Below are 14,054 nucleotides of genomic sequence, written 5' to 3' on the forward strand. Positions count from 1 at the left end.
ACACTCAGATTTTACAACCACTGGAGTAAAAAAAAATCACCCTCCAGCCCAAGCAGAAAACGCCTCTTCTTGCTATATCCATGTGTGTACGTGCGTGATGATCTGACCCAGTACCTGTAGATCTCTATGTCTAAGTCTCCCCCCTCCTTGACATGTAACACACAGTCCATAAAGGGTGATTTGTGAAGATCGTTATTATTTGTAATTGACCTTTTGTTTTAATTGTATATTGCAGGTTCTGCTTCTGAGCCAATGTATTGGTCAAGTTTTATGACCAGCAGTATGCAGCTGGCCAGAGAGTGCCTGAGTCAGAAACTGACCGATGAACAGGAGTCCTCGCAGCCTTTTGAGGGGCTAGAGAAATTTGCAGAGACCATAGAAACTGGTAAGGCTGCTGGATTCCTATTATGCGTATGCTGCACTCCTATCCCATTCTTGCATTTTCTGGCCTGCTTGAGATTATTTATAGGGAAACTCTAATGGTTTTTGGTCAGCTTTATTTGATTTTTTTTTTTTTTAGGTTACACATTTGTTAAAGCGGAAATAAACGCATCAATTTAATGGTTTCCCAAAGCAATTGCATTCAAGGGATGCCGTACTCTCATCCAAACTTTAAAGCCATCAAATGGCTGGTGTCATAGGTGATCACATGTGAAGCACCATGGCAGCTTCGGATCAAACAAGCTAAATCACATAGTGATTCGCATAGTGGCTAGCCTTTCGGGAATCGCCTGAGGAAGCGATAAAGCGAAACGCGTCGCGATTCCACACCTAATACAAGTGAACCCTACATTTTCATGACTACTCATCATGATTTGCAACATATTTATATGAATTGCCTTGGAATATGAGGCATCAGGGTTCCAGTGGTATAGGAGTATGTCCTACCATCTATGTGCATGTTCATACCATGTTTTATTGAATATATGTCTATTTTTGTATTTTTATATTTTCGTGTTAAATAAATGTTACTTTTACTTTTATTAAGTGATGGCTATGTTTATTCCCACTGAGATCAGCATATGCTAGATGCCTACAAAGTCCCAATATATTTGAGGGGCGGAGAGACCCCACTGATTCGTGAGGCTCTCTCATCCTCCACTCCCCCCTTTTTTTTTTTTCTTCGGTGGCATGAAAGAAATTTGCTCTGTTTCCCCATCAACACAGTCTGTTGATGGGAAATGCCTCCTGCAGCGCTATTGTGTTCTGCCGGGTGGTGGGTTCCCTGCTGGACCAGCATAAGATGCCAGCTTCCTTAGCTGTAAATAAATGGAGAGTTTAGTTCCTCTTTAAGTAAAGTCCATCTACATTTGCATCTAACATTACCCTCTTTACAGGTTGACAACAGTGCTGTCCATGGGTGGCTCCTTTCCTTCTACATAGCATGGGGCCACTCTGAAACAGGAAGTGTATAACTGCCCGGATCAGTTAGATGTTTTATATAACTTTTTTTTTTACCTATGGAGAAATGGTCACGGTACCGGTTGCTCCTATTGTAGTTTCCTGTTTATAGAGCTTTTGTCTATGGGTTACTACAATTTCACATCACCCGTTGCAACCTGCCCTCCATCATTGATTGGTGGCTATGCTAATAGCTGCTCCTTTTTCTACAGCACTGTCTGTCAGTACACAAAGGCTCACGCTGCTCACAGGTGAGTGGGTTCTAGCGGCATGATCTCCTCCGAGAAAGAAAGATCTTGATGGCTGCACACCAATGTTGAAATCCAAAACATCTTTATTCATATAAAACCATGAAAGACATGAAGAGCATGACATGTGCAAGCAGAGGAGGAGCGGCTAACGTGTTTCACACATAAAATGTGCTTTATCAGTTTGCTTTGATAAAGCAGTTTGTGTGAAACACGTTAGCCGTTCCTCCCCTGCTTGTACATGTCATGCTCTTCATGTCTTTCATGATGTTTTATGAATAAAGGCATTTAGGATCTCGGCATTGGTGTGCAGCCATTTGGATCTTTCTTTCTCGGACTGTCTGTCAGTAACTCTAAGCAACGCCCATATACACTCCCAGCAGATCAAACCAAGGAACTATTGGAAATGTACACCATATTTCCTCCTTGGCGACATGATGAATGTGGCGTGTCCCCTTTGCTTAGTTTTCACCCAAGCGCTCAGGCACAGTTAGTTATGCAGAGGGAGCTGATGACTTAACACAAAAGAAAATAAATATTTAATCAAATAGTAAGGTGTTTTTGTGAAAACCTAACGGCTTTCTTTTTTTGTCCATAAAGAAATGGAGCTAAGGATCAAAAATGGAGTATGATCCTGCAGTTCTGCTTTAACCTATGTTGTTTTTGTGTTTCAGTACTGAGACGCGTCAGAGTGACATTTATCGACACAGTGTTGAGAATAGAACGCATACCTGAAAACTCGAAAACTGGAACGGCCCTTGAAATCCGGATCAGCAAGTAAGAATAAACAAGTATCAATCCACAGACATTTGTAATAATTGTGCAGATCCTTGTGTTTGAGTTCACACCAGAAATACATGTTATATTAACATAGTTAAACCCTAAGGGCTCATTTATACCTGAGATTGAGGGGAGTGACCGCTCCCCACTGTTGCTGCTGAGGCAGCGGCTGGGATGTACATATGGGCCATGGGATGCGATGCTTTGCTTCACAGCCGCAGCCAGAATTATACTGCTTGTCGCGCCTGGCAGGTGGTACCACTAGCCAAGTGTGAACTATTTACAAGGTAACTCCACTTTCGTGGGGGGAAAAAATCAGCAAATAAAGAAAAAACAATGTAGCATATACGATTGCGACACAAATCATTATATGATTGATTATTTAAAATGACCTTTCCTTTTCAATCTGCAGCTGTTGTAATTTTCTGAAATTGCAATGCAATATGGCTGCCTGGAGTTGTTCTGTACACAGAATGTATACTGACCACACCCCCAGAAACATCATTTCCTGCTCGTGTCACATTTCAGTACTGCTGATCTCTTGCAGCCACTTAAAGCACTCCAGTGATGGCTGCATGGCATTTCACAGGGCTGGTTTCCTGATGGTGACAACAGCGGACCAAACCTATGTAATGTGCATTGAAATGGACACTTGTAGTCTCCATGAGAAGTCCCCCAAGGTGACAACATGGGAGCACAGTTGTGAAACCAGGACAGAATGTTGTCAGTACAAAGAAAAAAGGAAGGCGCAAACACCTAGTGGATTGCCTTCAACACCAATGAAAATGTAATAAAACCGCCAAAGTCATACTCGCAAACCTGAGAAGATGCGTATCGAACACAAATCTCTAATGACAGGGATATCAAACATCTACGGTTGGAAAGCTGATGCGTTTCAGGAGACATGCTTCCTTCCTCAGAGCTCTGAGGAAGGGAGCATGTCTTCCGAAACGCATCAGTTTCCAATCGTACAGGTGCGATATCCTTGTCACTGGAGAATTGTGTTCGATACGCATTTTATCTTCTCATGTTTGTGAGTGTGATTTTGGCAGTTTAAATAAACTAGGTGTTTGCGCCCTTCGTTGTAGTGTTTTGTAGTTTTCCCGAAAAGGGAGAGCAGCATCGCTAGGAATACCTTAACCATCAGAGTGAGCGCTAAGGCTTGACTATGTTTACAGAATGTTGTCACCCTAGTGCAAGAAACATTACCATTATGTCAGGATCACAGGGACTACTTGCCGACCATGCTATGGGCAAAAGACGACTACAACACGGTCGTCCAGTTCTGGGAGGATGTCGATAAACATCCTCCCAGAACCCCTGCACACCTCCTGCGGCACGCATCTGGCGTGTTTTGTGACTGCTGTGTCCTTCAGAGCAGACAGAATCTGGAGCAGCTATAACCAGACTGCTTCAAGTTTTAATTTTCAAAGTTTTAAAGTGTTACTAAACCCACAACAGTAAAATCAGTCTGTATATGCAGCAAAGCATGCAGGTTTACTCACTGTGGAACCTAAGGGGTTAATCCTCTGCATTGTGTATAAAGGCTATGGGATCCTGTCTCCTCTGATCCTCCTATTCTTCCACTGTCCCCTAATTATTTACTGATAATACAGAGCTCGGGGACAGGCTGCACATGCTCCGTTTGGTGTGTATCGGTAGAGAGTTTTTCTTTTTTCTTGGGAGAGCACATGTGATCAGTACAGGGCCAGTCAGCACTGTCCAGACATGTCCAGACAGAGGGTCAGGGTAGAATGAAAACTCCTCCTACAAGCTTTAACCAGACCCTGATAGAAGTCACAAGACTGCTTTATACTGCTGAGGAGAAAAGGTATTTAGCAGTTTTTTTTTTTTTACGAAAATAATTGCATTTCCATGTTCTGTGCACTGTGGGAGACCAGATATAGTGAATGCAGGCTCCTGGGTTTAGTATCACTTAAATGAACAAACTGAGGCGAGAAGCTGATTGGTTGCTATATCCAACTGCTTCAGATTCTGTCTGCTCCAGTTTTGATAAATTCGTCACAATGTATATTCTCTTGTCATTACCCTGGTGACGTGTTGAGTTTTTAAAGGAGTTGTAAAGTCAGAAGGTTTTTTATCCTAATGCATTTTATACATTAAGAAAAAAGCCTTCTGTGTGTAGCAGCCTCCCCAGCACTCTCTAATACTGACCTGAGCCCAATCTCTATCCAGTGATGCCCACGAGCCCCTCGGCTGTCCGGGACTCTCCCTCCTGATTGGCTGAGACACAGCCGTGGTGCCATTGGCTCCCGCGGTTGTCAATCAAAGTCAGTTAGCCTATCAGGAAAGATAGGGGGCGGGGCCGAACGGCAGCTCCATGTCCGAATGGACACACAGAGCTGCAGCTCGGCTCGGGTGTCCTTATAGCAAGCTGCTACTTTGTATGCCTCTTGTGCCAAAAACTTCATCCCATTTGTCCTAGCAACATTTTTTTGTGTTCATAATCTATGGTGCATGCACAGTGCAGTGTACACTCGGCCCACTCTCACCATCTGTAAGATGTAGAGAATGGGGCCATACCTCCTGAGCATAGGTATTAATGGCTGTCCAGTGGCTGAAGAAGGAAGACCTTGGATGTTTCTTCTTTAGATGGACAGCGACTGGGAACGGTCATCCCTGGAGGTAAGTTGGTATGATGTGCAAGTTATGTGCTCTTGTGGACCTGTCAGCCAAAGTTCCAGCTTAATGAGGCCTCATTGATGCTTTCTTGCAGGACGATGTACTCTGATGAAACGGTGGATGAGCAGTCGGGAATTAACGTGCACAGACCTTCAGCATTTGCTCACAAAGTCCTGGAGCTCAGCGGTGTTTCTTTCTTCTGGGATGAATTCTCAGCATCTGCAAAATCCTCTCCTGTTTGTTCAACCTCCAAAGTGGTAATCAAAAGTTTGTATTACTTATTTGCACAATAATCAGATCACATCACTCTATTGTGACAGGGTGCTCCTGCACAGAGGTAAGTGTCATACTGGATTACTGCACAGATCTGGTGGAAATACATAAAGTACACCAAGATTCAAGGAACAATACACAGGGCTCTTGTATTTAGATAATATTTTCTTATCTTCTAATTCAACTTTCTCTATCGCTCATTGACAGACGTAGTCTTCTTGATTCTCAAGAGCTGGGTTATGTTGTCTCCGCAGGAGTAGGACTAGGCAGAATGCCAAAACGTTCTGGCTCCACCCTAGGGGCAGTCCCTGAGGGTATATCCTCCCTCTCTCTGCTACAGGGAATCAGTTTTTTTCTGTCTAGTCAGGAGTAAGGACCTAAGTTCCTTGCTGGGATCTTTTGGTCCTGGCAAGACTTTTTTTCTTTAAGAAAAAGACATTTTTTAGGTAGTTTTCTCCAGTGTTTTTTTCCTGTGAGATCTTCAAGCAAAAATGCCGGACTGGGCGACACTTGTGGTCACCCCAGCCGGCCTACGAGCGCGCGCAGACCATGGCATTGCGCTTGGTCGGCCGCGACATATTCAAGTAAGTATGCGGGGCCGGGCGACGGGCTGGATGTTGAGATCCAGTGGTCACCCCGGTTTCTGCCTAAGAGCGCGTGCAGACCAGTGCGCTGAGTCGGCCACGACGGAGTCCCAGCAAAGGGACTGACTTTGCGAGTTAAAAGCTCGCTTGGACGCCAGGTACCAGAGAGTCGAGGCGTCCACAAACCCCCACCCCGGTGGAGAGGGTATTGTGAAGAGAGGGTGCCTGTCGGTTCGGTATGGTGAGTAAACGTTCCCTTTTTTCCTCATTATGAGGCAGTATATATTATGGGCCCCTCCATATATGGTCAGTATATATCTGATACTTACAAGTCCCCCTTGTAATACAGCATGTGTTTGTGGGAAGTGGACTTGGTTCAAGAGCTAACACTCTACCCAGCAGACTGTAAATTACAGCAAACATAGGAGGTATAATCCTACCTTATGTGCAGTGTATCTCTGTAGATCCATATGTCACCCCTTAGCAGAGTGCAGGTGGATGTGCTGGGAAGACGATATCGGCGGTCCGCCGCCATTTTGCCGTAGACCGAATGCATGTATGTCCTCAGGTCACGCCGGCCGCCATGTTTTTGGAGTCTTATGTCTCTTCTATGGGGGCGGCCATGTTTTGTGAGCCCAGCTACCTCGTGGAGGGCTGGGAACGCCGGAAGGCGTACACAGGGGGCGGAGCCACGCCTTCTGCCCGGGAAAAAAGCAAACAGCTCCTTCCAGTCTGTGTAAGACAGACGCTGACTGCAGTTTGTTGGAAACTGCACTGCATCGGTTGGTGAGCCTTGGGGGTCCCTCTCTCTCTCTCTCTGGGATCGAGAAGCAGGTACTCTGAGGGGCGCTATTGCGCTAGGGGGAGACACACAAAAAAAAAAAAATCCTCCAGCACCCCATTGACAATTGAATCTTTGTCAGCTATTATGGAAACTTTTGTGTCCCGGGTGGAAGTGGCTTGTCAGGGACAGGGCGCAAGAAAGCGACCCCCGCCTAACCCCTTATTATCTGAAACTTCGGATTCAGACTCTGAGCCTATTTCTGCAGTTGCAGGTACTTCATCTGGTATTGGTGTCTCGGGTCCTGTCTCTTCAGACAGTGAGGAGGATGTTTCGGCATCCGCCATAGCCCGAGAGGAAGCGTTGGTAAACGCACTCATTGTATCTGTTCAAGAGACTTTAAGGTTACAGGGTACTCCATCGGAAATAGCTGAAACTGAGATCCCTTTTGGGACTAAAAAGCGCATCAAAGTGGCAAAGGTTTTTCCATTGCCCAAATGTTTTGGCAATCCAATCGAAGAAGAATGGCGTCTGCCAAAACGCACTTTTAATATTTCTAAACGCATTGACAGGCGTTATCCGTTTGAGGAAACCCTTATTAAGAAATGGACAGAACCACCTGTGGTGGATTCACCTATTGCTAGATTGAATAAAGCCACGGTTATTCCTTTAGAAGACGCTCCGTCTTTTAAAGATCCAGTGGATCGCAAGATAGAAGCTATGTCTCGCACCATGTTTTCCTTGATTGGATCAGCTTTCAGACCAATAATTGCTATTGGTCTGGTTTCGCAGGCTGTAACTGAATGGACCAAGTGGTTACGCCGGGACTTAGAAGAAGTCCCTCAGGCGGTATCAGATTTGTTGGAACAAATGATACAGGGGTTACAGTTTGTATGTGATGCGGCGTTAGACGCCACTCCATTAATGGCGCGAGCATCAGTCTCAGCAGTGGTTCTCAGGCGTACACTGTGGCTAAAAGGTTGGTTAGCCGACCAAGGTTCCAAAAAAGCATTGGCTAATATCCCCTTTTCAGGAGAGCGTCTATTTGGAGCCAACTTAGATGAGATCATTAAGGATCTCACCGGTGGAAAAAGCACCTTTTTACCGCAAAATTTTAAAGGTAGAGGAACTCGTCAAAGACGAGGGCCTTCTTTTTCTGCTCACAAGAGGTTTTTTCGTCCAGCGGGTGAAAAAACTAAGTCCTCCAAAGTTCCTACAGGAGGCGTCAGGGGTCGTTGGTCGGGCAAGCAAAAGCCCACCCCCTCCAGACCTGAAGATAAACCATCCAAAGCCTGAAGGTGCGCCCCCACCCATAACTGGGGTGGGGGGACGTCTTCGCCGGTTCCCGGATCCATGGCTTTCCAGAATCCCGGACAAATGGGTTTGCGAAGTCATAAGGTCAGGGTACAAGATCGAGTTTCGATCTCTCCCACCGGCGCGATTCTTCCCTTCCAATATCCGTCTATCCGCAGATCGTTTAGAAGATCTGAGGAGAGCAGTCACAGATTTACTACAACAAGGAGTGGTAGTCCACGTTCCTTGGACAGAACGGTTTCAAGGGTTTTATTCAAACCTATTTACAATACCCAGGAAAGAGGGCAAAGTGCGTCCAATTCTGGACTTAAGGGCACTCAATTCTTTTGTCAACATAAGAAGATTCAGAATGGAGTCCATTCGCACGGTAGCAGCCTTCCTGCATCCAGGGGATGTCCTAGCGTCCATAGACATCAAAGACGCCTATCTTTACATTCCCATTTTCGCAGGACATCAGCGTTTTCTACGCTTTTCCGTAGAGGAGAACCACTATCAGTTCGTGGCGTTACCTTTCGGTCTCGCCACGGCTCCGCGGGTCTTCACAAAGGTGTTGGCCCCAATGTTGGCACTTCTGCGCCAAAGAGGTATATCGATTCTAGGTTACCTAGACGATCTTCTGCTTCATGCAGAGTCTCCTCAGACCTTGCTACAAAACATAGAAATTACTATGATTTCTTTACAGGAATTCGGGTGGCTGGTGAACCAGCAAAAGTCATTTCTGGTTCCCACTCAGAGGCTCGAATATCTGGGTCTAATTCTAGACACAGTCAGGACGAGAGTTTTCCTTCCGGTAGGGAAACTTCGAAAGATTCAATCAGCAGTCCAGTTGTTACTGTCCAACAGCTGGTCTTCCCTTCGGACGTGCATGAGGGTTCTGGGGTTGATGGTGGCTTCATTCCAAGCAGTCCCATTTGCCCAGTCCCATACCCGAATTCTTCAGCAAGAGATTCTTCTCAGATGGAATCGGAATCCGGAATCCCTGGACAATCAGATACGATTGAGCAAACAGACCAGAGAGTCTCTGGTTTGGTGGCTTCGGTCTCCAATGCTCAGCCAGGGAAAGTCATTTCTGCCAATATATTGGACGATAGTGACCACGGATGCCAGTCTATCCGGATGGGGAGGAATTCTTGGTCAGTTATCTGTCCAGGGACTTTGGTCCCCGGAAGAATCCAGGTTACCGATAAATGTATTGGAACTGAGAGCGATCAGACTTTGTCTGATTCACTGGACCGAGCAGCTCCAGGGCAGCCCGGTTCGGATCCAGTCGGACAATGCCACGGCCGTGGCTTATGTCAATCATCAGGGGGGCACCAAGAGTGTCCGAGCGGCCAAAGAAGTGGCTTGCATTCTTCGCTGGGCGGAACGATTTGTTCCAACAATCTCTGCAGTGTTCATTCCGGGGGTGGAGAATTGGCAGGCAGATTATCTCAGCCGTCAGACCCTGGATCAGGGGGAATGGTCCCTCCATCCAGACGTTTTCCACCAGTTGTGCCTACGGTGGGGCACCCCGGATGTGGATCTGTTGGCATCACGATTCAACAGGAAAGTTCAGAGATTCGTGGCTCGCTCCCGCGATCCTCTAGCAGAAACCGCAGACGCACTGATCGCCCCGTGGGGGCAATACCACCTAATATATGCCTTCCCTCCTCTCGCGTTACTGCCAAGACTTCTTCGCAGGGTAGAGGAGGAAGGAATCCCAGTAATCCTGGTAGCTCCGGACTGGCCTCGTCGAGCTTGGTACGCCGACATGGTCAGACTGGTGGCGGACGTCCCATGGAGACTTCCTCTCAGGGAGGATCTACTGTCTCAGGGACCGATCTTCCATCCTGCTTTACGATCGCTGGCTTTAACGGCCTGGCTATTGAGACCCAGGTGCTGAAGGACAAAGGTTTGTCAGCTTCAGTTATTCCTACTCTAGTTGAAGCAAGGAAAGCGACTTCCAGAAAGATTTATCATCGCACATGGAAGTCCTACATTGCATGGTGTGAACCTTTGGGGTTCCGTCCTCGGTCTTATTCGATTAGTCGAATATTGGCTTTTCTGCAACAAGGGGTTGAGCAGAAACTGGCCTTGAGTACTATCAAGGGTCAGGTCTCAGCATTAGCCATCTTCTTTCAGAAGCCTTTGGCTACTCATTCCTTGGTGCGGAATTTCATCCAGGGGGTGCGACATCTGGCTCCGCCAGTGCACGCGCCGTTACCCCCCTGGGATCTTAATCTAGTGTTGTCGGTTCTTCAGAAACCTCCCTTTGAAGATATTCGGGAGATTCCTCTACCCACGTTGTCCCAGAAGGTGGCCTTCTTGGTGGCTATTACTTCTGCACGCAGGGTGTCAGAACTGGCCGCATTATCTTGTCGTTCACCATATCTGGTGGTTCATAGAGATAAGGTGGTTCTTCGTCCGAATCCATCCTTCCTACCAAAAGTGGTTTCAGAATTTCATCTGAATGAAGAAATTGTATTACCTTCCCTGTGTCCTAAGCCCAGTCATCCTCGGGAATTTGTTTTGCACTCCTTGGATGTGGTCCGGGCGATCAGGGTATACTTGAAAACGACAGACTCGTTTCGCAAGACGGATTCACTTTTTGTGATCCCAGATGGACCCAAAAAGGGGTTGCCTGCATCTGCCGCGACCATTTCCAGATGGATCAGACAGACGGTAGTGCAGGCTTATTCTATTAAGGGTCGGGAGCCCCCGTTCCCTGTTAAGGCGCACTCCACTCGGGCACTTAGTGCGTCATGGGCCTTTCGCCATCAGGCGTCAGTGGTCCAGGTGTGCAAGGCGGCTACCTGGTCGTCGGTGCATACCTTCTCTAAACATTATAAAGTTGATGTAATGGCATCATCTGATGCCTCATTTGGCCGCAAGGTTTTGCAGGCCGCAATTTCAGGAGACCAGTGGTCTACCTCGAGGGTTTTTTTCCATTGGAAAAATTTTTCTTTAGCCTCATTCTTTGTTTATAATGAGCCTTTAAAACTTCTAGTTTGGCACCGGTTGGGCCTTCTAGATTGGATTTGATTTTGTCAATCCCACCCCTCATTTGTGGCACTGCTTCTGGATGTCCCAGCTCTTGAGAATCAAGAAGACTACGTCTGTCAATGAGCGATAGAGAAAAATGGATTTTTGTAAGAACTTACCGTAAAATCCTTTTCTCTTAAGCTCATTGACAGACGTAGTACCCGCCCCTCTATCATTGAGTTGGGTTGGGTTAAATTCTCTGTACTGCTTTAAACAGAACTTATTCCCTGTAGCAGAGAGAGGGAGGATATACCCTCAGGGACTGCCCCTAGGGTGGAGCCAGAACGTTTTGTCATTCTGCCTAGTCCTACTCCTGCGGAGACAACATAACCCAGCTCTTGAGAATCAAGAAGACTACGTCTGTCAATGAGCTTAAGAGAAAAGGATTTTACGGTAAGTTCTTACAAAAATCCATTTTTGCATTATACGCTTTCTGACTGTATAACTACAGGGATATACGGCGGCAAAGCGGCCCTGCTGCGCCAGATCATGTACCCTAGTATGTGATCTGGTACTTCTGGTTAGTGGACACACGTGAGCACCGCTGACGACCCATCCGTGCTGTGATTAAACAAAGCATATGTCGATCAGTGGGTGCTGGCGACTAGATCTCGCTGGCACCCGCTGATCATCTATGAAACAGACAGGACAGGGCTCTGCCTATGTAAACAAGGAAGGGGCCTGTCCTGTCAGCCTGGAAGTAATAGAGGGAATGAAATCTATTACTTCCCTTAGTGAAAGCACCTAACACTGTACACCTAAACACTGGTTAGGCACACAGTTAACCCTTTAATGGCCCCTGATGTTTAACCCCTTCCCGTCATGTCAATGACCGCCACAATATTGTAGTCCCGCTATAAATTGCTAATTGCCGCCATTACTAGTGAAAAAAAAAATAATAATAAAAATTCCAGGGGGTTAAACAAAAAAAAAAAAAAAGATCTGATTCTTCCATCCATACATTCGAGGTGGATGGGGGGAATCCTTCCTGTTATGGTACTGTGTTCTGCCAGCAGGGAGCCTTCTCAATTGTCAAAATACAATGACCAGTGTTGCTGGCTATAGCCGGCAGCATTGATCGTTTGGGAAAAACCTGATAGATCAACTTGTGTACTACCGGCCTGCCCATAAATGGATCGTAATTTGTCAGATTCCTGCTGAACCGGCTGCATTTTAATCCATGTGTGGCCAGCACTACTTTTTCCTGGTAATCACAATTTCAGTTGGTAATTTTCCTTAGCAAAGACACGGACAGCAACAAGTGCTTTGTTTAAAAATGTTATCAGTAAATGGGTCCTGAACGGCTCTAGCCACTTACCAACCTGTCATGTACCTGATATGCCACTGGTCTTCAAGCGGTTGTACCGGGATGATGCCTGTAGCTGCAACCTGCCAGCAGGTACACTGGCTGGTTGGACAGCCGAAAAAAGATGGGATTGGCTACTCTGAAGCAATCGGCCCCATTTAAAAAAAAAAACCAAAAGCATTAAAAAATGCTGATCTTGGCGATTTGAATGCTTTTAAGTGCAGAGGAGGGATTCGGGGTCTTACAGACCGCAGTTTCCTCCATAAAGAGTACCTGTCACATGCCTATTGCTGTCACAAGAAGGATGTTTACATTCCTTGTGACAGCAATAAAAGTGAGCCAAAAAAAAAAATTACAAAAAATTTTAAAGCAACAATGTAAAAAAAAAAAAATAAAATAATTTGAAGTGCGCCCGTCCCCCTGTGCTTGTGCAAAGGCGAACACGTGTCGTTCCCACACACGCGCAAACAGCGATTGTTCCACACGTGAGGTATCACCTCGAACCTCAGATCATGGACAGTAATTCTAGCACCAGACCTCCTCTGTAAATCTACACTGGTAACCTGTACAGGCTTTATAAGCGTTGCCTATGGATAGTAAAGTTTATGTTGTTTGTTACCGTTGCATGGGCGTGCGCAATTATAAAGATATTTGGTATCTATATACTCTGCATAACTTCATCTTTGATATTTTACAAAAAAACTGGGTTATGTATTTTTTTGCATTAAAAAAAAAAAAAGTTGTATGTTTTCCCCATAAAATAGCGCTTGAAAAACCACTGTGCAAATACCGCGTGACATAAAAAATTGCAATACCCACCAATTTATGCTCTAGGGCCTAAGCTTTAAAAATATATGATGTATGGGGGTTCTAAGTAATTTTCTAGATTGTTAAATGTGAACAAAAAGTGCCAGAAAAGACAGTGGCTAGTAAATGTTGTAATTTGTTTTGCTTCCTTTTTTTTTTTCAGGAAACTGAGCCCAAACTTTCTCCTAGCTGGAATCCAAAGCCTGTCTTTGAGCCTCACCCACAGTTCACTAGAAGTATGACTGAGGTCACCCCCTCTGACCCTGTGCAGATTGCTTCCCTGGTGGGCAGTATTGAGCTGGGTCTGATTCTGAAACAGAATGAAGTGCTTCCTGGAGCAAAGGTCAGTTCACATTCTTTATATCTGTTAACTGCATAACTAGCAGTAGTGGTCCATTACTGGTCATGGTTTGTTGGCCTGTGATACTTGGGCATTGATCTAGGAGTTTTGAGACTACCATAGTTGGAGGGGGGGTGGGTCACTGGTCACTAGTTGGAATGCAGTGGCGGCCACTGCTACCAATCTGACATCCGCGTGAGCACGGCCCAAAATGCACACTGCCTGTGTTCAGGGCTTTGCACCCACAGGGATCTCAAATTGGGAGCTGCGGCTATGTTTGTGGAGCCTCTGCATCCCAGTTGACTTGAATGGGACTGCCTGCAAGGGGATGCACGGAACACCTGTGCATCCCTGTGCAGGTAAACACGGACGTTGTGCGGGTGTACGCTGTAGTGCACCTGTGTGAATGAGGCCGTTGTCAACTCAAACAGGAAGTTAGCACACTGGATTTCTGTCAGGTCAACCGGTATTTTTCTGTACTTGCAGCATTTTGAAAGGAATGACAAACGGGAATTTTTTTTTTTTTCCCAACACCAAAAGTGGTTGTAAAGGATGA

General features: G+C 46.0%; 1 protein-coding gene across 3 annotated transcripts in view; it reads left to right on the plus strand.

Annotated features, from left to right (window-relative positions):
• The window catches only part of ATG2B (autophagy related 2B), a 170,429-nt gene that overhangs the window by 19,417 nt on the left and 136,958 nt on the right, over nt 1-14,054 (plus strand). For all 3 annotated transcript variants that reach the window (XM_082242639.1, XM_082242640.1, XM_082242641.1), the window contains exons 3-6: nt 236-385; nt 2,324-2,426; nt 5,167-5,329; nt 13,322-13,501. In XM_082242639.1, coding sequence (XP_082098765.1) covers nt 236-385; nt 2,324-2,426; nt 5,167-5,329; nt 13,322-13,501 — 596 coding nt within the window. The remainder of the gene's footprint in view (nt 1-235; nt 386-2,323; nt 2,427-5,166; nt 5,330-13,321; nt 13,502-14,054) is intronic.

Source organism: Pelophylax lessonae, assembly GCF_965119305.1.
Source record: "Pelophylax lessonae genome assembly, chromosome: 13".
Taxonomy (NCBI): Eukaryota; Metazoa; Chordata; class Amphibia; order Anura; family Ranidae; genus Pelophylax; species Pelophylax lessonae.